Source organism: Arabidopsis lyrata (genome assembly GCF_000004255.2).
Source record: "Arabidopsis lyrata subsp. lyrata unplaced genomic scaffold ARALYscaffold_1, whole genome shotgun sequence".
NCBI lineage: Eukaryota > Viridiplantae > Streptophyta > Magnoliopsida > Brassicales > Brassicaceae > Arabidopsis > Arabidopsis lyrata.
This window is the reverse complement of record NW_003302555.1, coordinates 25,740,154-25,765,426: the sequence shown is the minus strand read 5'-3', so window position 1 is coordinate 25,765,426 and position 25,273 is coordinate 25,740,154. Positions and strand designations below refer to the sequence as shown.

Genomic DNA, 25,273 nt, shown 5'->3' with positions numbered 1-25,273 from the left:
TCTGCCGCCGATTGATCAGTCTCTGGTCAAGTGTCCGCCTGGTGTTACGCCTTACTGGTTCACTCTATTTGGAGGCGAAGAGTTTGTCACCGCGGAGATGTTACAGGCGAAGCTTCGGAGGCCGCGGACGCTGACCAGTGAGTTAAGGGTTAAGTACGCATGTCTTATGCTCGTTGATGGTCTTTTATGCCGCCGGTCGTTTAACATGAAAATTCCTAAAGAACATGTTGAGATGATTCGCAGCCTTGATGTTTTTTTGAACTATCCCTGGGGTCGATACAGCTTTGACATGACGATGCAATGCATCAAGTCCAGGGCGGTTAATCAATTGGCGCAGGAAACAGTCGCTATCCAAGGTTTTATCCATGCTTTACAGCTTGTTTTTGTCGAGGCTGTTCCAGATGTCCTAGATGTTGTTGGCGATGCGACGGATCCTGAGTCTGGTGGTGAAGAAGTGTTTCCTGTTATTTCGTTGAAGCTGGATAAGGTCTGGGATTTAGATGCTCAAGGGGAGGTCTGTTCACATCTATTTATATCTTTACACCTTTAATTGATATTATAGCCCTCCATATAGTCATATTTATATCTAATCTTACCTTGTTTTTCATCTAATTTCCCTTAGGTCCAAGTTCTTCCAATTATTCCTGCCAATGAGGAAGGTGATGTTGTTGATGAGGGTCTTGCGGATTGCAGTTGGCCGGATGAAGTTGGCGATCCCAGTGTTGAATTCATGCTTCACCAGTTGGAGGAAGGGGTTGTGTTTAAGCGTGACATGTTTGTAGGTGGTTTTAGAGGTCTCGCTGCTCCTGCGCAGCCTCCTTCTCGTGTTGTCAAGAAAGGGAAACGCAAATGTAATGCCAAGTTGTTGCCTAAAGAGATGTCAAATGGTGAGGCTTCTTCATCTAAGAAACTGAAGATGCGGTCCCAGCGTGCCAAGTTTGATAGTGTCGACCCAAATTCTAAGTTGCTTGCTGCTGTATCTTCCCAAATTCGGGCTGGTCTGAAAGAATCTCAATCTGCTGTTTACGCAAACCTCTGTATTGATATCAAAGAGATGGAGTTGCTCCTCCAGCAAAGTTTCAAACAAAATATTTTCTCTGTTGTCGCTGAATACTTAGCTGCCAAAGACATTGTCAACACTGTAGTAGACGCTCTTGGGTCTGGAGGAGGCCGTCCTGTTTCCCACCTAAACCAGGACCCGGTTCAACCTGATCCTCTGTTAGCTGGATGTTGTCTAAAGCTATTTAATTACACCATTGCTTCCTTGTCATTCTTTTCTTAATCCTTTCTATTTTTCAAGGATACTACTCCAACTGTCCAAGGTGAAACTGGCAGCTCCTCTGCGGCTGCAAGCGGGGAGAAGGTTTGTTTTCTTTCCCTTATAATGTTCTTTATATTTAGTCCAAATTTCATAGATTTGTAACTATTATATTTGTAGTCATCCGGAGGTGATACTGTTGTGCAATTCTCTGAACAACTCCCCGATTCTGCTACTGAGATTGACCCTTCTTCTGATAATTTCAAACTCCTAATCACGCATCTGGTTCCGACTATGTAAGTATGCCTTTCCTTGGTTTTCAATGTTCACTTTTTTGGGTATCTATTATTCTAATTCAACATTGAACTCTGCATATGGGGATGTATGTTCATTTGTTAATGGTTATGATTTCATATATTTTGTTGTGTAGGGAATTATCGGTTGGCGAGGGTTTAGTCCTTAAAGACAAAGATGTTCTTAACATACCCATCATTATTCCACCAGACTCTCCCCAGGTCTGCACCAATGTCTGTTTCTCCTTCCCTTATTATTTTCATACTTTATTACTTATTTGCCCTACCTGTAGGTCATGGATTCTTGTGTTCTTGTCCTGAGAGACTCTCTCTTCAACAATGTTGATCCTGCCTCTGATCCTAGAGCCGAGTTTATGCGGTCTAACTTCCCTGGCTCCTTTGCTGTTCTCTATGCAAAGTTTAAGAAGACTTCTCGGAAAGAATTGTTTGATTTTGACCCTAAAGTTCTGGCAGCGGTCATTGACAGGTCTAAGCTTAATGGTTGGGAGTGGATCATTGACATTGATTTCTTGTACTTCCCGTTTAATATCGATAAGAATCGATGGATTGCTGTCATGGTCAACTTGCGTAATCATGTGCTCACAGTCTTTGATCCCAATGCTGATGCTTGCTGTGGCTCCCGATTGAAACCCCAGCTCGATTTCGTCTGCGAGATGTTTCCCTACTTTGTGCGTAAAGTTGGTCTCAATGACATGATGTCATCTTTTTCATTGGAGCCGTTGGCATTCCACCGCGATACCTCTGTTGTCCAAGCTTCTGTTCGTTCCAATACTGGGATCTTATCTCTTCTGTTTATGGAGGCTCATGCCTTCGGTGGGTTGGAGAAGGTGTACAAGGTCAACGAGTCTGCTATCCGTTCGCGGGCTGAAAGCTTGGCGGTTGAGCTTTATGAGCACTGTTGCGGTGAGCTCGTTGTTGAATAAGTAGACGACTCTTCTGTCTGTTTTTTTGCTTTTTATCTTCAACTATGTTCTCTATCAACGCTGTGTGTTTTTGGACATTTCCCTTATTCGCGATGTTTTTTGGTTTTGCTGCTAATTAGTTTTCAATGTTGCGGATCCTATCCATGTACTCTTTACCCCCTAAGCTATATATTAATTACTATATAATTGCTTCCATTTAATTTGTCAATCTTAAAGCATTATGTATGTTATTATCCATCTATGTTTGCTTGTATACATGCAATTTTTTTTGTAGGCATATATTTTAGATTATATAACTGTCTATTTTTTTGGTTGCCCTCTATTCGCGTGAATATCTTTTAGAGGTTTTTTCTGTTTTCGGGCACTTATGCTGGTATGTGTTTTCTTTTTTTTTTGGTCAAATGCTATTATGTGTTTTCACTTCTACTTTTTTACGCAGCATAGACAAGTTCGGCTTTATGTGTAGCATTTATAAAACCATTTGCACATGATATCTTATACATTACACTAAAATTAGAACATTTTTTACAAAATAAGCCAGATAATTAATTTATATTAGCGATGGTTCTTGAAGTAGATACGAAGAAACAGACCAATGCACAATAGGTTTGCTACCTACAGATTAAAATACATCGATACTTGTACTTGATGGAGATACAGCGAAATAGAACTCTACTTAGTAATTTAGCTAGCTATAGACATAAGTACATCAATCTGCCCCGCATTTATGTCGGGGTTTGTTGTTCGTCTTACCTTAATCCATGGAAGACCGTCGCCACTACACAAATAAACCCAACCCACGATATTAGAACAAAGTGGCGGAGCGTTTGTTCGGCTTGGTGGCTTGCCTGAAGTTCACTCCTAAGGATTATGTTTTCCTTCTCCAACTTCTCTATCGAGCTTTCTCCCTCTTCTTTTGCAATGTCTGCCTCGGTTTTCGGTTCCTCTTTTGCGGCTTCTTGAAGAAGCTTTATCGTTTCCTTCTGCGCTCTTATCACATCCCGCGCCTCCAGTAAAGCTGTTTTCTGCCAGCCGTGTGGTTTTTCGAGGTCGCGCCACTGGAAGAAGTCGCAAACGCTTCTCCACGCGGCGCCGCAGCGGTAGAAACGTCTCCCTGGGTTTGCATCGGTCCATGCTTGTCGGATCGTTGCTGGTTTACCGCAGTCGCAGAGAAACCCTTGGTCCGGCGGCATGGTGGTCTGTGTCATTCTCGTAGAGCTCGAAGAATTTCCAGAAGTTTTGCTAATCATTTTTTTCTAGATCTAGGTTAGATTGTGTATTTTTGGTTGGGGGCTTGGTTGGGTAGCTAGTATTTATGGCGGCTCCTCGACTTTATGTGGCCCACACAGTGGGGATTAGTTGTTGTCTGTCGAACCTAATTTCCGAAATTAGGTTTGCTTTCCACTGGGATAGCCCTCCAAATATATATTTACAATTGTATGCGATTTTGTATAATGGTATTTTATTGGGTGGATTGTCACTGATATCAAATATAGGCCGTCGTTGCTATTACTTAAGGTCTCCAGTTATATTTATGTTTGCCGTAGGTAGGTTATATATGAAGTCGGTTTTTAAACGAGAATCATAACTGAATTCATAAATATATTACATTACAAGGCGTGCGGACTCAAACGATCGACGCATTACACCTTGTTAGGAGAAGTTCAACATAATTTGAAGACAATGGTGGAAGGCATGTTCGCACCCATACTAATACAACTTAAACGGAGGGGATCTACTTCACTATCTTACAAACAAAACACAAAAGCTTCCGACTCATAAACCCCGATACTTCAAGAAATCATCCGTCTAGCTGCTTTACACATTGAAAATATGCAGCTCCATATATCTGCATAAGCGTTTATATTTGGTTATTATTCGCTATTTGATTAATTAGTATTCAAATATTATGTTTGTTAACTTAGGATGGTTTACCTTACATAGGCCTCTTGAACCCTTAGATTGGCATCTTGCAAGTCGCCCGGTTATGCCCAGGCCCACGGCAACGGGTACAGCTCCGTTTCGCCTTCTTCCTCGTCAGCTGCATATTAATTCACAACAACTATCAATTGTAGCGTTGTATCATAATTTGTACATTGCTATAATACGTCTTACTACCAACTAACTACCTTAAACTCTCCACTTGATAGGTATCTAGAACGCTTTGGCCTACCTGGTGGCCTTTTGGTCAGGGGAGGGTGAACTGTCCTTGTCGCAATTGTATTTGGTATGTCGCGGAGAGTGCTCATGTCGGGCACCGGATATATGCTGCCATTGTAGGCTAAGCTCCAGAAAAACGTACCGTAGTGGGGAGCAGCCAGCTCCTCAACTTTGATGTCTGTCTGTCCAGCAGCTGCTATAGCGTGGCTGCAAGGTATTTTGAGCAGAGTGAACTCTTCACATGTGCAAGATTTATTTTGGAGGTCCACAATATAAGATAACCATGTTGGAGTTTTCACTTCATAGACATCCGTGCTGATTTGTAGCACTTCATACGCTGTTGATCTCACGTAACTTTTGTTAACAATCTCCTCCACTTTCGGCGTTAAGGCACTATCATGACGCATTGCCTTATCCCGCCTCTTTGTAAACCATGACGTAACTGTACCTCTGATGTACTCGAGAATGGACACAAGAGGCATCTCTCTCGCCTCCTTTAGCACGACATTGAGTGACTCCGCGACGTTGGAGGTCATTATGTTGTACCGATTGCCATCGCAGTGCGACCTTGTCCACTGGTGCAATCCAATTGACATCAAGTACTCAGCGCATTAAGGAGATAAACGCTCTATTTCCGCAAAGTATTCGTGGAATGTAGTTTTCCGGAAAGCTCTAGCTGCCTTTGAGATCAGGGCTGCTAGGACGCGTATCTTAAACTTCGCCGCTACGTTTCTTTGCAGATGTACGATACAAGCACCATGAGAGGCCGCGGGATACACCTGTAGATGTTTTTGAAATTAGACATTTTTATTTATTATTGTAACTACTGATATTAAACATAGTCAAGTACATACGCAAATAAGGATATAAGTATTTTCTTGGGGCGTTATTTCATTAAGTAGACATACCTTGTCGATGCCGCTATGAATTGATGAGTGGCGGTCAGAGACAAAAGTCAGGGTTTCATCGTCCGGAATGAATTTTTTTAGGCAGCTAAAGAACCATTCCCACGCCTTGTCATTTTCGCTGTCCACGATTGCGAACGCGATGGGAAAAATTTGGAAGTTACCGTCTTGCGCACTAGCCGTAAGAAGGCAGCCCGCATAACGACCTCGCAAATGAGCCCCATCTATTATCAGTACATTTCTCATGAACCTCCACCCCTTCACACTGGCCCCAAGCGCCACAAAGCAATACTTGAACCTCTCATCCCCGTTGACATCAACCTCTGTCTGTAGCTCCGTTATAGTCCCCGTGTTTGCTTGCTCTAGCATGTGGAAGTATGTGGGAAGTAGACGGAAACTCCCTGTTGCCGAACCCTTCGCCATATCCATTGCTAGCTCCCTCGCCCTCCACGCCTTCCAATATGAGACATTCACACTATGCTCGTCTCGCAAGGCCTGGCGGAGTGCAATGGGGCTTGGACCAACCCCAACACCACTGTATCTTGATCTCATTATTTCGGATATGACTGAAGTGGTGGCTTGCCTTTGAAACATGTTTCTTGCCTCAATTGGGCATGTATGTTCTAGTTCAGCCGTTCGGATTTGGAAATAGTCTGTGTCGTCCAGGCGGACCACGTAAACCCTCCAGCGACACGCGTCAGACACACACCGGACTATGACCACGTCATTGGTGGTCCTATCATTACGGAAGCTAAACCTTCGATTTATCGCATGGATTGCTATCTTCACCCTGTAGTTGTCTCTGTTCTTAATACCCGTCCGATGAAGAGCTCATCTCCTTCGTAGTCCCCATCAAGCACAACCATCCTCGTTCTATCCCCGCCTGAGTGCAAATGTAACATAAAAATTCCAGATAAATATCTATTTAGTCTGATAGATGTTGTGGTGCACGTAACCTACATGTTTTTAGAGATCTCTACAAAATTATTTAACCCTTACTTTCTGGGTCTGTATCATCGATTACTGGTGCTGCGTCCCTAGCGAAGGTCGCATCTGGCATGTTTAGATATCGGAACAAGCCTTCAGTTGGATTGCTTGAAGATTGGCGGTTTGATGTTTCGGAAATCGCATCACCCCCTACAAATATAGATTATGCAAAACATTAAAATATATAGCTCTACATATTAATAATATCCGCTGCACAAAAATTTACATGGGATAACCGTTCCCGATACCTCCTTCTGGTTGCGATACATTCTCCGTCCCAGGTGCCTGTATAGAACCCGTGTTTTCACTTCCATGTGTCTGCTCTGAGCTGTCTCCTTCGCCCTCTAGGTAATTTATGGGTTGTTAGGACAGATAGATATTTACTTAGAATGATAGAGCACTATATTTAACTTCGCTTACCTTTTTCAAATTCTTTGAACATATTCCTAGTCAAACGCGTCACCCGTAGGTTGGCCTCCTCACCGTCTGAACTTTCAGCTGGGTGTAGGACACTCACTGGAGACCTATTCACGGTTTGCTCATTTCCAGTATACCTGAAATGCCTAGCTGCTGACGTTAGTGTTGGGAACCCTCGTGCTAGGTATGTACTCCCTATCCATCCAGGTGCACTGCTACTTCCTCCGTCATTCCGTGGTAGTTGGCTACAGATGACGCCGTCAATCGCCTCTTTTGCAGCTCTGCGCTCCATTTCCTTGGCTACCTCATCCTTGCTCATCACCTCCCCAAAGCTGTGGTCAGTTACAACTGGAACAACTTTGAAGCCGTCAATCTCGAGGCTCATGTTTAGAGGCATTGGAACTGCTAGCAGTGTCATATCATGGATATCCACACGGATCGCCAAGAACATGTCCATATCATCGTCGCTGACGATGTGTATCGGAACTGGCTTCACCGTCTCATCAACATCCATCCATTCCGGCATCTGGTACGTCATCTCAATCTTCTCCTTCGTCGTGTCAATGCTGAGCTCCGTCATAACCTTCGTTTTGGTTGCCTCCACGCCAGCACCCTCCCTTAACCGCACGTATTTGGATGGCCTGTCCGAGAACTCCACGAACCTCCACATACCGCCTCCATCTTTCATCCACCATCCTTGCTGAACTCGAACCTCACCGGAATATGATTCGTCTGTCACCTCCATTTGTAAATCACCTGTATATACCAATAACAACCGACTTACTAACTTGGGAAAATATTTGACTCTATAATTGTTTATGAAGAAGCACTACCTCTATCTCTGTTATTGATCTATCTTGCCGATGTAGAGACTTACACTTTTTTTTCTTTTGCTTTTTTTTTCCTCGGTAGCACACCCAAATAGCCCGGCGTTGTTCCCCTATTTATTGAACATCCACGCTTCGAGGTTAGGGCTTCAAAATTTTAAATTCCCGCCTGTTTGCTTCACTTCAAACAGGCGACATGAGTATTAAATGCGTGCGCAGTCATCACATCATCGTCAATTCATTCCTTCTGTCGCCGCATAAGTGTCCTTTCACCTGCGGTGCATTAAATGCTGAAGCTTCGGAAGTCAACTTTTTTGCATACGCGCGCCTCATGGTTTTTCCGTAAATAGATTGATTTGCAGACCCAATTTTTGATGATTTATATCGTCCTTCCTAGGTAGACAAATAGATTGTCTCTGACCTTATTTATTTGCCCATTTTTCACTCTCACCAAATCGTCCCTTAAATAAAAGGGCCCATAATTAAAAATGTTTCTAACATAAAAGGCCCAAAAAATAACTAACCTAGTTATAATTAGCAAAATGTTTCAAAAACTTAATTAATATAATAAAAAAACGTGTAAAATGGTAGAAAATAATCAAAAAAGGTGTAAAAGAGCCCATATTTTTTTTTTAAAAAAGTGTAAATTAGCCTGAAATTTTTTAATAATAGGGCCCAAAATTTTTTAAATTCTATTTTTTACATAAAAGGGCTCATATATTTTTATTTTTTTAAGATAATTCAAAATTTTATTTATAAAATGGTCCAAAACTTAACTAAAAATTCAAAAAAATCTCAAAAAAAAAATTCTATAACAAAAAGTCCAAAAATTTTGTTTGGCGCATTTTTATAAAAATAATTTATTAACGCTCATTTGCTATTCAAACAAAACATTCAAAAATTATTTACTTAAAAGTTTGACTAGAAAAAATAAATATGTGGTATACCGCGGGTCAAATACTAGTATTTTATAAATATCGTATAAATAAAAGGCCCATTTTTGTATTTTGCCTAAGGTTGTACAAAAGCCCGAGACGGGGCTGTATATACATACATATATATATATATATATATTTAATACCATTATCACATTTGCCAAACACATATTTCCTTTGATTTTCTTATAATATCATACAAAATTTCGATATTTTAATTTTCCTTATTATTACCTAATTAACTATTCCAATTTTTCTATATATTAAATTCTTAGATTTTCTTAATTTAATTAAATTAAAATAGAAATCATTCAATTTTTCTATGACCTAAAGGTAACAAAGTTTGATACTAAAAAACATTAGTTTACTTTTAAAAATTATATTATATTGTTTTCTTCAAATTTTAATGAATTAAATTTTTCACAACAAAGATCACAATTAATTCTAAAAAATTATTGTCTTGATAGATAAAATAAAAACTTGAACCTAACTTATAAATATACTTATCTGCTAAAATATATATCTTCTGTATATACCTATATTAATATATATCAGAATAGTGATAAAAATATTATATATATTATATATATATAAATCTTATATTAAAATATTATTTAGGTATCAACCCACAACGGTTACACCAATTAGACTGGAAGATCCGGTGATTTGGAAGACACTATGTTTTAATATATGTGTTGTATTTGAAATCATATTATAAAACTAAATACAACCATTATGTTCTTTTGAAATGTAGTGAACATTTTTAATAAATTTAAAAATAACTTTGTTTTCTATTAGTAAAACTATATATATAATTAAATAGATTAAGATTCATCTTTATATGGAACGGACTCTTACCTAGTCTCATTTTCAAAAAAATAGTAGATGAATGTTTTTTCATTATTTTTTTTTTTGAGTCATTATTAGGAATGAATCATGACATTCGTTGGAATAATATTTTTGAATTAATTTTAAGCTATAATTTTAAACTAATATGACGAAATAGATAGTTAAGTAAAATCCTAATCTAGCAATATTAATTGATAAACTTTTTCTTAAACAAATAGTTTTATATAGGCTATATTTATAGCTTACATTGAATGTCATTACAATATTTTGATAATCTTAATTCAGAGTATCCCGAAATATTTATTTATGTAATATTCTGTGTCATCTTCACCATAGAGTAAAACTTCCATAAATTAACAATGTTGAGATCATAGTATTTTATTAATTTATAATGATATTAATTTATTTATATTAATAAATATTAATTTATAAAGAGATTTATTTTAATTTTTAAAATTTTAGAAAAAAATAAATTGATACAATTTTATCTAAATAAATTAGTGTTTTGAAAATTATAAATTTTGTAGTTATGAACTTGAAATTTTAGTAGTTAGAAATAAAAAACTCTAAAAACAAAAAAATTACAAAGACTTATGAATTTACTTATACAAATGATTGCTCGGACATAGCTATTTTTGGCGACGATCTAAAATTCATCGGAAGTTGAGTGTACGGAGGTTGTGAAAATCAACACGTGTCTCATAAACAAAATTACGATGGCGGACCACGGCGAAAACAGAGACGGTGCCTCCGCCTCCGTAAGAGTCCTCAACCACCACTCCGAAGATTTAGACACAATAAGCTCTTTGCCTGATGTGATCCTCCATCAAATTCTCTCCTTATTTCAGACCAAATACGCCATAAGAACTTCCATCTTGTCCAAACGATGGAGGTATGTTTGGTTCGAAACACCTTCTCTCTACTTCGATGATTGCTATAAACTAGATGCTGATTCTGTAGAAAAAACCCTAGATCACTACAGGGCTCGCAAGATTATGACTTTTCAGCTCTGTGCCACATCCGTAGTCGATCTTCCTTACAATGAATGGATCGAGTTCGCCATGTCCCGAAACGTGGAGAATCTGTTTCTGAATTTCGGTTACCTTAAGTATGATCTCTCAATATGTTACTCCTGGTATATTAAGGTTGCTACAAAACTCACCTGAATTAAAGAAGCTAACCCTACACACAATGGATTGTGACATGGACACCATACATGTATGCATATTTCTTTCACTATTTTGCCGATTTTGAATAAGCTAGAACCATGTCCTTTCACTTTGAGTTTGTAGCAGTAATCTGAGATATTGACAATCTGTTTTTTGCATTAACGAAAATATGTTCTGTTGTACAGGATAAGGATGTTAGCAACTACTTGTGTGGCTTGAATCTGAATCACTGCTGGGTCTTTGGGAATGTTTTCCATTGGAATGTAGAGTCAAAGCATGTGGCTTCGTTCATGGAACTTATGATTAAAACCACAAAGGCATTAGAGAAAATGGTCGTAAGGTTGGAAAGTTACCTTGATGGAAGAGATTTTGAAGAATTGCTTGAGATGGTTCCCATGCTTTCTCAAAACAACAATGTCTCCATTGAGTTTAGCTCTACATCGGCTTGGTTGAGCTAAGCTCAATGGAGACATTGTTGTTTTGAGGAAGCATTGGAACCATCTCATGCTTTGATTCACAACCTCTTCCATCTACTATTGTTTTAAAACGTTGGGGAGAGAAACAAAGAATGCTTTTTAACGTGTCTTATTTTCCTTTCTCGGATATGTTGTATTGTTGTTCCAACAAACTACGAAGCTTCAAAATTGATCTGACAAAGATTGCATCAATATGTTTCTAGCCAACTCCCCAAACTATCACAAAAATATTTATAGTTTTCACGGCCTCATATCTTTTTACCATTGATTTCTTCTCCATTTAAGCATCATCATAACACCAATCACAAATTGTATTAATGAAAAAAACAGTTTATGTCACAAGTCCCCCCTCTCCATAGACTATACAATGCATTGAATAATATGGATTCACTAGCTAAAAGTGTCATCATCATATGTCTACATTGGTTTCAATCAGTGTTCTAAAAAGCGGTCTAGGCGCTAGGCTCTCATGCAACGCCTAGATAACCGTCTTGACCGCCTAAAATTACATAGATCTTGTTTAATGTATTTTTTTCAATTTTAATTAGAGTTTTATTTATATATATAGTTATACATATTTATATATTGTTTAATATAAATATAAATAAATGTTTTATCTAGTTTTGTTTATAATTTCATAATTTTTAGTTTTATATAGACATTTTATATAACTTATATATATAATATTATATTTATAATATTTTATGCAGTGTTCAAGAAAGCGCTAGGCGCTAAGCGGGCGGTGACCCAATGCCTAGCGCCTAGAACGCCTAATCGGGGCCTAGGCGATTTTTTAGGCGGTTTAGACGTTTATAACATAAAATATTATAAATATGATATTATATATAAAAATTATATAAAATATCTATATAAAACTAAAAATTATGAAATTATAAACAAAAATTAGATAAAATATTTATTTATATTTATATTAAACAATATATGAATATTTATAACTATATATATAAATAAAACTCTAATTAAAATTGAAAAATACATTAAACAAGATCTGTGTAATTTTAGGCGGTCAAGGCGGTTATCTAGGCGTCGCATAAGAGTCTAGCGCCTAGTCGGGGCCTAGGCGACCGCCTAGACCGCTTTTTAGAACACTGATTTTATGTTATAAACGTCTAAACCGCCTAAAAAATCGCCTAGGCCCCGATTAGACGTTCTAGGCGCTAGGCACTGGATCACCGCCCGCTTAGCGCCTAGCGCTTTCTTGAACACTGTTTCAATATATCCATTTATAACCCCAAAACAAAAAACCCAAAATTTTATATTTACCCGATTTGGGAACTTAAATCATTCATCAACTGTCAAAAGTTGATGTCAACCCCTAAAAATACGGTCGAATCAGAACCGTCGGATCTACAAACTACAAAAAAAAAAAAAAAAAGTACACAACATGGCTTCACTTACGTAACTGGGCCCCACGTTCCCACCACTTCTCTCTCAGACCTAAAAGTAAAACCAAAGAAAGAAAACAAAAAAAAAGCCTTAAACCCTCCGAATCTACACAACTCACTCTCTTCTCTCTCTCTCCGCCTCCATTCTATCCTCCAAAGAAACCAAAAACCAAATCTAATCCTCTCTCTCTCGGTCTCCTCCATTACCAAAACAAACCCTTTCCAATACATATCGAGAGAGAGAGAGAGAGAGACCGAAGTTTCCGAGTCTCGTAACCAGATCGGATCGGAAAGTTTCATACTTTAAAAAGATGCAGACACCAAACAACAACGGTTCAACAGATTCAGTGTTACCACCAACATCAGCCGGAACAACACCACCACCACCGTTGCAGCAATCAACACCACCACCTCAGCAACAGCAACAACAACAACAACAGTGGCAACAACAACAACAATGGATGGCTGCGATGCAGCAATACCCTGCAGCTGCTATGGCTATGATGCAACAACAACAGATGATGATGTATCCTCACCATCAATACGCTCCTTATAATCAAGCTGCTTATCAACAGCATCCTCAGTTTCAATACGCTGCTGCTTATCAACAGCAACAACAGCATCACCAGAGTCAGCAGCAGAAGCAGCAGCCACGTGGTGGATCTGGTGGTGATGATGTGAAGACTCTTTGGGTTGGTGATCTTCTTCATTGGATGGATGAGACTTATCTCCATACCTGTTTCTCTCACACCAATGAGGTAACTCTATCTTCTTCTTCTTCTATGTTGTTGTTGTAATGATTCTTGATTTGATATTTGTAATTCAGATCTTTAAATTATGATGTTTTAGTAAGTGGAATCTTTTGTTTTTTGTGTTCTGACATGGAAAGTGATTGATGTATCAATAGTTTATAGATCCTTGACTTTTTTCGGTTATTGGAAAGATTCGTTATTGTGAATTCGATGTATAATTTGGCAAGTTTTGAACTTCTTGATTGGGTTTAAGATCTAAATTGTGTAGAAGACAAAATGGTTGACATTTAGGGTAATGGAGAACTATGTTGACCTGGAAAAGGACAGACTTTTAAACTTCATTGCAGAAGGCAAGAAAAGTACATTGCCACATTTAGAGAACCTTTCTGGTTATAGGAACAAAAAGAACTCCAAACATGTCACCAGATCTGTTCTGTTTAACTTATTTTCTATCATAAATTTCTGTTTTCTTTCCTTTTTAGCTTATTCTTTCTGGTTTTGTTGTTTTGTGATGTGTAGGTTTCTTCTGTGAAAGTTATACGCAACAAGCAAACTTGTCAATCTGAAGGATATGGATTTGTTGAGTTTCTTTCACGGTCAGCTGCTGAGGAAGCTCTTCAGAGCTTTAGCGGTGTAACAATGCCGAACGCGGAACAGCCTTTCCGTTTAAACTGGGCATCTTTCAGTACTGGTGAGAAAAGAGCATCAGAGAACGGTCCTGACCTATCGATATTTGTAGGAGATTTGGCTCCAGATGTGAGTGATGCTGTCTTGCTTGAGACTTTTGCTGGTAGATATCCATCTGTCAAAGGTGCTAAAGTTGTGATTGATTCCAACACTGGGCGTTCCAAAGGTTACGGGTTTGTCAGGTTTGGTGATGAGAATGAACGATCAAGGGCTATGACAGAAATGAATGGTGCTTTCTGTTCAAGCAGGCAAATGCGTGTTGGTATCGCAACCCCGAAAAGAGCTGCTGCTTACGGCCAACAAAATGGTTCACAAGGTTAGTTTTAGTTTATTCTTAATTTGTTTCATTTTCTTATGTTTTAGTAGCATGTGTTTTTTATTTCCATGTTTTCTCTCTGTTTAGTGAATGCAAGTGGTTTTATTTTCTGTTTATGTCACTTATAGTAGTTATGAATATGAATTTTGAGCTTTAAATAACTTGTCTTGATGCTTTAAACATAGCATCTGAAGTGAATTGTAATGTTTTCATTGGATTAGCTCTGACACTGGCTGGTGGACATGGAGGAAATGGTTCACTGTCTGATGGAGAATCAAATAATTCAACAGTGAGTTCTCTTTTAGCTATTCCTCTGCTAACAACAGTATACCTCACTGCTCATTGTCTTTTATTACATTACAGATATTTGTTGGTGGCCTTGATGCTGATGTTACTGAGGAAGACCTCATGCAACCTTTTTCCCAGTTTGGGGAGGTTGTTTCAGTGAAGATCCCAGTAGGAAAAGGATGTGGCTTTGTCCAATTTGCTAACAGGTACTAACCTGTTCTTTGCTTGTCAGCTTGAACATCCAGTAGTGCTTATTTTAACAGTGAAGATGGGTAAGGTAGTTGCAATGTGTGACGTGCCCTTGGTTTTGACAGGCAGAGTGCTGAAGAAGCCATTGGGAACTTGAACGGGACAGTCATCGGGAAAAACACTGTCCGCCTTTCGTGGGGAAGAAGCCCCAACAAACAGGTACAAGAAAGATTAAGTTGGATTTGTGTGTTCTATATTGATGGAACTATATATGCATTTTTATTAGTATGGTCCTGCAGTAGTCAAACTTAGTTTTAGAGTTCTTTTGGGTCTTTGTATTTCTTTCTTCATAGGGTGGATAAAGTTATAGAAATCCTTAAAGCTAAAGTCAGTGGTTGACAATGGATAGTAGTAGGTGTATTGCGGGCCATAATGACCTAGTGGAATTTAGCACCTTCACACTGTTTTCGTTGACTATTTTGATTGGCAAATGTAATGCATATCACCTTGGCCCACTTGTCATCTCCCTGAACATTATCCAATCTCTGAAATAATTGTAATGGTTCTATGTTTCTTAGGATTGAGAAAATTTAGAGCTATCAAAATTCATTAGCTAGTTGAAGCACTTATCGATGTTTTCGTTTATTTTTAGAGGTTGTCTTAGTTTCATGTTTGTCTTAAGTCACTATTAGTTGTTGTAATCAGTGGACAAGTTAACTTAATCTCTACAAGAATGTCCTAGTCTCTTACTGCCCAACACTTAATGTTAACGATTGCTCTACTTATCAAGTCTGTGGCATGGATGACTAACCAACTCGGTAGCTTTTAACCGTGATTATCTGCCGTATGTTAATTCTATTCACTAATATTGTTCAACTTCTACAGTGGAGAAGTGACACTGGCAACCAATGGAATGGAGGATATTCAAGAGGTCAAGGTTACAACAATGGATATGCCAATCAGGACTCAAACATGTACGCTACTGCAGCGGCTGCTGTCCCGGGAGCTTTTTGAAAGTGTTGGTATGTCTCTATCATCAGAAACCCCGTGAGTCCTGGACTTACGGGTATTGGGATAAAATCAAACCATTGGGTGATCAAAGTGATCCATCCAATGATAGTTGTTGGTTCAGAGGTTAGCTCGCACCATCGAAACTAAAACCTCTAGTGTCCAAAGAGGGTTTTGTATCCTGGATTTGAATCTTGCTTATCTTGCTGTCTCAGTCTCTGTCAAAATTTTGGGGTCGTCTGATACTTGAATGTTTATTTTCAGTTTTTTTTTTCTAAGTTTATTTGTCCTGTTACTGTTACTGAGACTTCCTCAAAGTCAGAGGGTCCACAATAAGTAATTTTCCCAAATCGCTTGGATCATTTATTAGTTTGCAGTGCTTTGATAGTTTTACTTTTTAGAGTTGTTTGGTTTCAATCTATTCCCATCTTTCAAAAATGCATAATTTAGAATCTGATTCGTGAAACCAAAAAACCTTTAGAAGAATACACCAAAAAAGAACTTAATTTTCTCAAAATAACAGAACCTTTTTTAAGACAAACTTCTTACATGTTTAAAGGCGTTTTCAAGAAAAGAAAACAAAAAAAGTGCGTGTTTTGTAAAGATGTCCCAAGACTTCGTATCTTTCATCAAGATTCCGGTAAAATGTGGGGACTTGAATCACTCTTAACTAAAAAATTGAATAGGTGTTTACAACAAAGAGGAAACTGATATGACTTGAACAACAGTTAGAAGAACACGAGACCAATGCTCCCAGGAATACTAGAGAGTTTTGGAATAAACGTCATTTAGGAATAACTGAAATCACTGCCACGATGAGATCAATCATCAGTCATCACTCTTCTCTGCTTGGCCTCTCCCTTTTACAGAAGATCAAGCCAACAATGCATCAAAAGGGTCTATTGTAAAGACCAAGCAATGGTTTTTCTCTATCTTCAACTCGTTTCCTAGCAGCTTCTCTTGCCTTCAATGCAGCTTTCTCTTCTGCAGATACTTTCTTCGGTTTCTCATCTGGTCTCTTTCTCTTGTTGTTGCCAAGATCAACAGATGACATAGCTCCTTTAACAGCCCTTTTAGGGTTTAAAGAAGCCGTGACAAGACGACCAGGTGGTTTCACCACACTTGGTCCAGCTTCTGAAGAAAGTACAGGCTTTTTAACGAGAGGTACTTTGGTTCCTGATGAAGTTTTAACCGCAGCGTATGCCTCGTCTTGTGTCACCCAATGTCCTGTTTCATAACCCGTGTAAGCACACCCGAAGTAATTGTATACAATTATGTTTTAAAGCAAGTGAAAAAACTTGATTATCACATACCTATGGAGTCACTGTAATAGAATCCAGACTGTGAATCATAGTGCAGACCATTAGTTTGGTTATAATAATAGCCCGAAGCACTGTCAAGCATCCAACCTGCCAAAACAATATCATTATTACATGAAACAAACAAAACATATCTCTGAATGAAAAGGCTAAGAAATATGCCAATCAAAATGACGAAAGAACCTGAGAGTGACTCAAAAGAAGCAACCGTTTCGCTCTTTGGTGATGATTCTCTATATAGTTAATAGGCATTAAAACTTATAAGTCATTTGCAAAGATGGGTAAGAATGACAATGGAAGAATCAGACGCTGCTTGGTTTGTTCATACTTTTGGTCAATGAAAGCAATTCACAAAATCATTTTAAGAATAGCCAGCTGATTTTGCTCTACGACCTAAGTAAATATTAGTCTATAACAAACAGATCCAAAGCTAAGCAACAACCCTGAATATAACAGCTATGTCGTACAACAAACTAGAGATGCTTACCAGATGTACCATCCTCCGGTGCACCGTTAGCTTTAGCTACTTGTTGAGCAGTTGCTATATCTTTCTGATAGCTACGAGTTGCTTTCTGAAACAAGTTGAAAAATAACAAAGGAATCAGAGATTAAAACGTTAAATAAGTATCATTGGCAAAAGAAACAAGAATCAAGAATGATGACTACTCACAGCTTCGATCTGTTGAAGCAATTTTTCGTTTTTCTTGAGCTCTTTGTCTTTGGCTGCACTCTTCTCACGCATATCAGTGAGCTTCTTATCAACACATTCTCGGTGACGCTTACCAAGATCATGGTTTCTAATACTTGTTGGATTGTTCTGTATCCAGATCTTACAGAATTCACACCATTTGTTGCCTTGGCTTACCCAATACTGAAAGAACAAAAAACAAACTCAAGATCAATCTCAATTACGAAACATTTGACAAAAAAGGGTTTCGAAAAAGACCGATGCTTTGAACAGTTTTTGTCCAAGGGTTTCGTAATTCAAAGAGATTTGGAGAGAAAAGATGCGAATTTTGATTTACCTCAGTCATGGCTGATGATGAAGATTGAATCCAAGCTTAAACCCACAAAACGAAGTTACCGAAGCTAAAAAAAAACAAACTTTTATTAAGAATCAAGAACCAAACAGAGAAAAATTTCTCGAGAGAAAGAGAGAGAGATTAGAAACCCTAATTCCTTAAACTCAGAGAGAAAGAAGATGAAAATATAAATTTGGGGGAAAAAAACCAAATTTTTATCCTCGAACCGGTTTGCATTGGTTACACCGACTCAGATCTCACAAATTAAAGTACAGTTGCAAACCGGAAATAACCAAGATTTTTGCCCACGAGGCCTGTTATTTGCTGATAATAATCACCGGAGAAAAAACCCGAAAAAACCGCCATCTATTTTTTTTTTGCCGTTTAATACCTGTGTTTTTAAATTTGGAATAAAAATACCTCATTTAATTTCGATTGCCTTTTAAAACTATCGTTTTTAAAAACTTTGTAATTTCGAACCCAACACTTAACAGTCGTAACTGGACGTAACAGAATTATTTAACGGCGTTAAATTTTAACCGGCAAAAAACCCGAAATAACCGCCATCTATTTTTTTTTGCCGTTTAATACCTGTGTTTTTAAATTTGGAATAAAAATACCTCATTTAATTTCGATTGTCTTTTAAAACTATCGTTTTTAAAAACTTGGTAATTTCGAACCCGAAACTTAACCGTCGTCACTAGACGTAACAGAATTATTTAACAGCGTTAAATTTTCACCCTACGTGTTTATATAAATATATACTATCTGTTTGCAAAACTTTATGTGATAGTTAATGTGGCTTGGCGGTTGCATGTTAGTTTTGTAAACCTCAGGAGCTGGGTTCGACTCTTCAAGACTTCAACCTCATTTTTTTTATTAATTTCTTTTTGTGTTCTTCGTCTTCTTCGCCGGTGGTGACGACGACTTCTTCTTCTCAGATCTCCGATGATGCAAACTGGTCTCTCTCTTTCTTTCTCTTCTTCACTCGAATCTCTTTTTGATAATGGGTTTTTGCCGTGATTCATCTCATTTATGTATAGATCTGATCTGATTGATGTCGATTTAGTTGTTGTTCTTTTTCAATGGTAGATCTAATTGCAGAATCATTAGCTCAGCTCTAGATCGATTTGTTGAAATCGCTCTATGATTCATCTTTTGTTTGCATTTCGAGTCTTAACTTTGTACTGATGGGAAGTTATTCGAAGTGGAGAACAAAGGAAAAAAAAAAACAGGTTTGAGATTCAAACTCGGATCTGGTGGTTTAGAAAAAGACACACGCTACCACCAAGCCACATTGACATTCTCGTAATGTGTTGTGAGCAGTTTGTATATATTTATATAAACACGTGGGGTTAAAATTTAACGCTGTTAAATAATTCTGTTACGTCCAGTGACGACTGTTAAGTTTCGGGTTCGAAATTACCAAGTTTTTAAAAACGATAGTTTTAAAAGACAATCGAAATTAAATGAGGTATTCTTATTCCAAATTTAAAACACAGGTATTAAACGGCCAAAAGAAATAGACGGCGGTTTTTTCGGGTTTTTTGCCGGTTAAAATTTAACGCCGTTAAATAATTATGTTACGCCTAGTAACGACTGTTAAGTGTCGGGTTCGAAATTACCAAGTTTTAAAAAACGATAGTTTTAAAAGGCAATCGAAATTAAATGAGGTATTTTTATTCCAAATTTAAAAACACATGTATTAAACGGCCAAAGAAAAATAGATGGCGGTTTTTTTGGGAACGAAAAGAGAGACAAAATAAATCTTTTTGGAAATCTTCCTCTTTCTCTTGATTTCAGATAAGAGTATGAAAGTCACTGTGGTTGTTGTTACTATATTATTACAACAATTTTTCTTAGAATTGCTCTTGTAAGAAACTTTTCATTTCTTGTACAGTCTTTGACTAAACTATTACATATCCAATTCCAATCCAAGAATCAGAGTAAAGTTTTTGACATCCTCTTTCATCGATTTCGCTTTGGTCATGCTAGCTTCGTTATCTTCACCGTGTAGTTTTCGCTGAGGGTCGAACAGAGACTCCATGTAACAGTTTAACAAACCCGAAGAAGCTTAGCTTCCCATCAGTGTGTCTGATCCAATCATGTAGAACCGAATGTACCGGTATCGATGGTCCAACACCAAGTTCCTGCAACTCATAAACATGTCGTTTTAGAGGATCTTTCTTTTGTTTTTTGCCATTGTTGTATTAAGCTGAAGACAAACGATTCACTTACAGAGGCAAGTTCTTCAATGACAATAGCTCGGTTTCCATTCTTGTCGAAAAGCTCATAAGCATGTCGAATGCTCTGTTCCCAACAATCAAGCGACTCGTGCTGATGAAAGTTTATAGCAGCTGCACAAAACTCTTCGAAATCCATTCCTCTGTATTGCAGTCCATTTAGCTGAAACAGCCAGCCAATGAAGGGGCATTAACACCAAATTGTTAAAGCATTTATCAAAATCCGAGAGAACATAGTCATTACCAAAGCGAGAAACTCTGGGATCCGAGATTCTTTCATTGCTTCTGTTGCATTGCTTGCAAGTGCCTGTTTAAACAAATGCAACGGGGTTTAGATTAGTAAGTTGTTTCTATTTGTCTTAAGAGGAAGGAAAATAAGAGAAGTTTTAGTGTCACAAACCAATCTAATGGTATCCATTGTGATTAGGCCATCTTTGTTTGGTGCGAGAAGAGAAAATTGAGTTTTCAGGTAAAGAATTTCATCCTTGATTAACGTCTTGGACAGCGCCTGTGAAAAGAAAGCACATAATAGTGAGAAAGTAATCTTCAATGTTCTTTTCGGCACTAAAAAAAAGTGCCTAAAACATACCCTCAAAGCAGCTTTGCGTAATGAAGAAGATCGCAAGTACGCCTTCATCTGCCTAAAGATCAAGATATCGAAAGGGATATTCATGTCCGTATTATAACCACGGATCCAAGGATGCACTGAAAAAGTAAATAGGAACTGGATTTGGTGATTTATGAATACTAAAAGACAGAGGACATCAAACTATAAAGAGCTGTGAAATTAAAAGTTACTGACTCAAGGCTTGGGAGGCTGACATTCTTCTCCGGGGATCCTTAAACAATAACCGCTTAACAAAGTCTTTAGCGTCAGAAGACAAGAAGGGCCAAGGAGGTTCATCGAAACTCGGGTCAGCTTTAAGAACCGCTCTGAAAATTCCGGATTCAGTTCTTGCCCAAAAGGGACGGCTACCACATAGTAGAATGTATGCTATGACTCCGATGCTCCACACATCCGCTTCTGTTGTATATGATCTGTGTAGAACTTCAGGAGCTACGTAGTACGCACTTCCCACTATATCGTTGAGTCTTTCATCTTTCAAAATCAAGGGCACAAAACACCATTGTTTAGTTTACTAACCAGAAGGAAAATAATTAATGAAATAGTGGCATAGTAAAATGTGTGATGAGTGATGACGAACCTGGTCTGACAAAGTCTGATAAGCCAAAGTCTATCGCTTTAAGCTGAGAATTCTCCTCCTTGGAAGTGTACAAGAAGTTCTGATGATGAAGCAGTAATCAAAAACCATTCCACAAGTAACGTAAAAGATAATCTTCTTTTCAGTTCAAAACAAATTATGCCTCACCTCTGGTTTAAGGTCTCGATGAACAACTCCTTGGAGATGACAAAAAGCTACCACATTCAGGATTTGTATAATCACTGGTTTTGCATCACTCTCCGAGTATTTCCCTCCCCTATAAAAAACCAAAGATGACTCTTTCTATAAGATCAGAACAATCTTTCCCCAAAAGTATCGATAACTCTTTAGTAGCACACACACCTTGCTAGTATTCTGTCCAGAAGTTCACCACCTTCACATAGCCTGCACATTCAAACTACTTAAATCCCATAATGCAACAATAGGTTCTTTTTACCAAATTCATAACTAAAGCTTAACTACATTTAACATCAAACAAGGAATTCCAAAGATGATGAAATGTTACGATATAACATAAAATGTATCTTACTCCATGGCAATGTAGACATTTGCATTGTCCTCAAATGCATCATAGAATTGTACCAGATTCTTATGTCCAGATAAAGCCTGTAGAATTTTCACTTCCCTTCTCACATCTTCTATAGCAATTGCAGTTGTCATCTGCCAAAAAAGAATCAATACACATTCTATTCTATCAACTAACACTGTCTCCAATGGAGTATGCAATCATCAAGATCAAAAAACTAAACTCAAGTTTTGTTACCTTCGATTTTGAGATGATTTTGACAGCAACCATTTGACCTTTGCGCTCTCCTTTCTTGAATTTAGCAGAGCAAGTGTACCCAAAATGTCCTCGTCCAATCTCTTCCCCTAACTCTACTCTACTATGAAACTCTTTCGAAAAACCAAATCTTTTGTCAAGCCCTAATTCCTCTTCCTCCTCCCGCGGCGGGATCTCCGTCGTTAGCTGCGTCGCCGCCGATAAAGCAGCTTCCTTTTTCCCTTTCCTCCGCCGTAGCGCCGCCCGTATGTGTTTCGCCGGAGACGGAGGGTGAAACGCACGGCGTAATTGACGGAGCGGAGTGCTAGTCAAGCTCTTACTCTCTCCTCCTCCTCCTCCGCCGACGTCGCGGCTCTTATTACGGCGGTGGCGAGCAGGGCTCGGCGTGTAAAAGGGGAAGAAAGGAGAGGCCTTTGCGGCGGAAGCGGTAGGAAGTGGTGATTTACCGGGATGGTCAGGGGCAAAATCGTCAATTTGAGGATAGTCATTCCCAGGAGCGAAAGGGTTAGGTCTGCCGGAGGAGGAGGAGGGTTTGGAGGTACAGCCTCCCATAATCTCCGGCGAAAAAGGAGATTGCTTTAAGAGAAGAATCACAGTAATGCCATCAAAGTTATGGTTTTTAGAGAAGAAAGAGAGAGAGAGAGAGAGAGATCACATGAGAGAGAGGAGCAGGGGAAGTGAAACTGTTAGAATTGAATTTTGAATCTGAAAATGGTGGTAGAAGATGAAGAAGAAGACGAAGCAAGTAGATGTGTGCATTGGTTAGTAAATTAGTTGCTTTCGGCCACGTATTAATGACCTTAATTTATTGCTATTTTTAAAAAATATTTAGGATCTGTTATGTTTGTCATGTCCCATAGTATTTGTCTTTCTTATTTTAAATGAGGTCATTATTTTCAACGGTTGTGAGATCATTTTTTTGTACAAGTTTGTGTAAATTGAATTTAATGAAGTAACAGAACCTTTAAATAATGAAAAATATAGCTACTGTAAAAAAAAATAGATCGAGTCTGTATATATTATAGTTGACAGTTGGTGGGTACAATTAAGGATAATTAAGTACATGTATCCTTGTAGAAATACTCCTACATTTTATCATGAGAATTATTAATGATTTAATGTATAAATTATTTTGTATTGATTTTGAAGTAAAAAAATATCATAATGAATTGTAATTTTTTCTACCTTGTATAGGTTATAAAAAGTTTTAACAAATTATTGCTTTTGATGCTTTTAGAATTTAAAAGTTTTCTTTCGTAATATTTTTTTTTTTGTTAAAATGTAAAAATTACTCAACAAAAAGTTTTATTTACAAAAACCTTTGAAAGAAAAAAAAATTTGATATTTGAAAGAAAAAACAAATTGAAAGCTTTGGAAAAAAACAAAAATTAACAAAGTAAATAACTAAGCTGTGCAAGAAATCACGGGTTCTGTTTTTTCCATGTAAGTTCGACGGTACCTGATTGGCTTTCTCTAGAAGAGAGTCTTATTCCGTGAATTAATATATGGTGTGTGATTGGCAAAAAAAAAAAAAAGAGCTAACTAACGGCAATCCTCAAACTATGTTTGGATCGTGTTTTATAAAGGCGATGCGTGTCAGAGTAAGAGAGCGAGAGGATTATGTTGTGAATCGTTACGTAGATGAGACGTTGCAGTTAGTCCACCGAGTGGTATGTATGATTGATTGTCTTCGTTCATTACTTTCTTGTTATATTCGGTCAATTGGACGTTTCAAAATATAGCCAGAAAAGAATGCATTTGATAATATTATCAAAAGAAGCCGTTAGGAAATTAATGATGAATCATGTTATGACAATTTGAATTGAGAGAGGTCACATGAGTAGTGTGGCGATTGTGAATGTGTATGGACATGCAAAGAATATATATATATATCTCATGTCTCGTTTAGTTCTTCGCAAATTAGAAGACAAGTTTGATCGTGTGACTCTAACTACACATTCGATCACTTGAGCTAGTTTGTCGCGCGCGAAACACCAGCCATGTATTGACGTTTGCTCTTTGAATTCCTTGCGAGAATTAGTATGGTACCATCAGATAAGATTGTCAAACTTGGCTCCACGTATAGAAAGAGGAGTAGGTTGGTTTGAAATTGTGCAAGGCATGACATCAGAGATAAACATTTTGGCAGCATCTTCTTATGATATCGGAATATTGAGAATCATCTCAACTAGCATTCAAAATTGTCTTGACATTAAATTGAAAATTCTCGAAACATTATTATATGAAAACACATCAACGACAAATGTTCCAAGAGGTATGCCCGAAATTTGCGGTCCTCGCTCTCTCGGACTTGTAACGTTAATTAATTATTAGACAATATATACATGTTTACTGTGTTTTTTTTGTTAACTACTTTTCACACATATACTTTTGGTTTAAAATTAAACCTCGAATTGTTACAAATATAATTAGTTAAATGTTTAATCAAAAAATATAATCTCATTTATGGAACAGATAATCTTTAGTTTATGGGCATGAATTATAGTATTATATTTGTCTTTCGGCTGTTTGTGTTTTGCTTGTAATTAAACATGATGATCAGATGATGTACGTAACCCAACTACTATTTTGTATTTAATCTATATGTATAATAGATTAAAAACATTTTTTATCAGCTTATATGATGTATTTCTCATTCTTCCACTAACTCTCATCTTGTAAATCTCTTGAAGTCGTTGGACAAACTTAAATGGTTTTAAATCTCTGTCTTCCAATCAGTAATCAACAAACAATACCTAAAAAGTTGGTTGCTTCCATTTGGATTTGATTGAAGTATATAGCATCATTCAATGCTTAAT

General features: G+C 37.7%; 5 protein-coding genes across 6 annotated transcripts; 2 read left to right on the top strand and 3 right to left on the bottom strand.

The window, feature by feature from the left end:
• Positions 1-3,249: 3,249 nt before the first annotated feature.
• Positions 3,250-3,703, bottom strand: LOC9330261. Its single transcript, XM_021010536.1, has 2 exons — positions 3,344-3,703; positions 3,250-3,273 (listed from the first exon to the last, which is right to left on the bottom strand). The coding sequence occupies exons 1-2, from the start codon at positions 3,701-3,703 to the stop codon at positions 3,250-3,252; spliced, it is 384 nt and encodes a 127-aa protein (XP_020866195.1).
• Positions 3,704-10,223: 6,520 nt separating this feature from the next.
• LOC9330259 (putative F-box protein At1g49610) lies at positions 10,224-11,202 on the top strand. Its single transcript, XM_021010535.1, has 3 exons — positions 10,224-10,720; positions 10,752-10,793; positions 10,930-11,202. Exons 1-3 carry the CDS (start codon positions 10,292-10,294, stop codon positions 11,200-11,202), a joined length of 744 nt encoding a protein of 247 aa, XP_020866194.1. The 5' UTR covers positions 10,224-10,291.
• Positions 11,203-12,648: 1,446 nt separating this feature from the next.
• LOC9327586 (polyadenylate-binding protein RBP47A) lies at positions 12,649-16,228 on the top strand. The gene is made up of 6 exons (XM_021011056.1): positions 12,649-13,384; positions 13,898-14,381; positions 14,603-14,670; positions 14,745-14,875; positions 14,984-15,077; positions 15,744-16,228. Exons 1-6 carry the CDS (start codon positions 12,938-12,940, stop codon positions 15,870-15,872), a joined length of 1,353 nt encoding a protein of 450 aa, XP_020866715.1. The 5' UTR covers positions 12,649-12,937; the 3' UTR covers positions 15,873-16,228.
• A 281-nt stretch (positions 16,229-16,509) lies between these two features.
• Positions 16,510-18,414, bottom strand: LOC9327585 (zinc finger protein ZOP1). Of its 2 annotated transcripts, XM_021011083.1 has the most exons (6): positions 18,211-18,414; positions 17,856-18,056; positions 17,673-17,757; positions 17,369-17,418; positions 17,180-17,275; positions 16,510-17,093 (listed from the first exon to the last, which is right to left on the bottom strand). In XM_021011083.1, exons 1-5 carry the CDS (start codon positions 18,217-18,219, stop codon positions 17,180-17,182), a joined length of 441 nt encoding a protein of 146 aa, XP_020866742.1. In that variant the 5' UTR covers positions 18,220-18,414; the 3' UTR covers positions 16,510-17,093. The 2 variants fall into 2 exon arrangements, with proteins under 2 accessions (XP_020866742.1, XP_020866741.1); XM_021011082.1 differs by lacking the exon at positions 17,369-17,418.
• A 1,556-nt stretch (positions 18,415-19,970) lies between these two features.
• Positions 19,971-23,261, bottom strand: LOC9327584 (CDPK-related kinase 8). The gene is made up of 11 exons (XM_002891476.2): positions 22,437-23,261; positions 22,203-22,333; positions 22,016-22,057; positions 21,821-21,929; positions 21,656-21,734; positions 21,253-21,549; positions 21,040-21,155; positions 20,851-20,958; positions 20,695-20,757; positions 20,446-20,613; positions 19,971-20,357 (listed from the first exon to the last, which is right to left on the bottom strand). The coding sequence occupies exons 1-11, from the start codon at positions 23,004-23,006 to the stop codon at positions 20,214-20,216; spliced, it is 1,827 nt and encodes a 608-aa protein (XP_002891522.1). The 5' UTR covers positions 23,007-23,261; the 3' UTR covers positions 19,971-20,213.
• Positions 23,262-25,273: the final 2,012 nt, after the last annotated feature.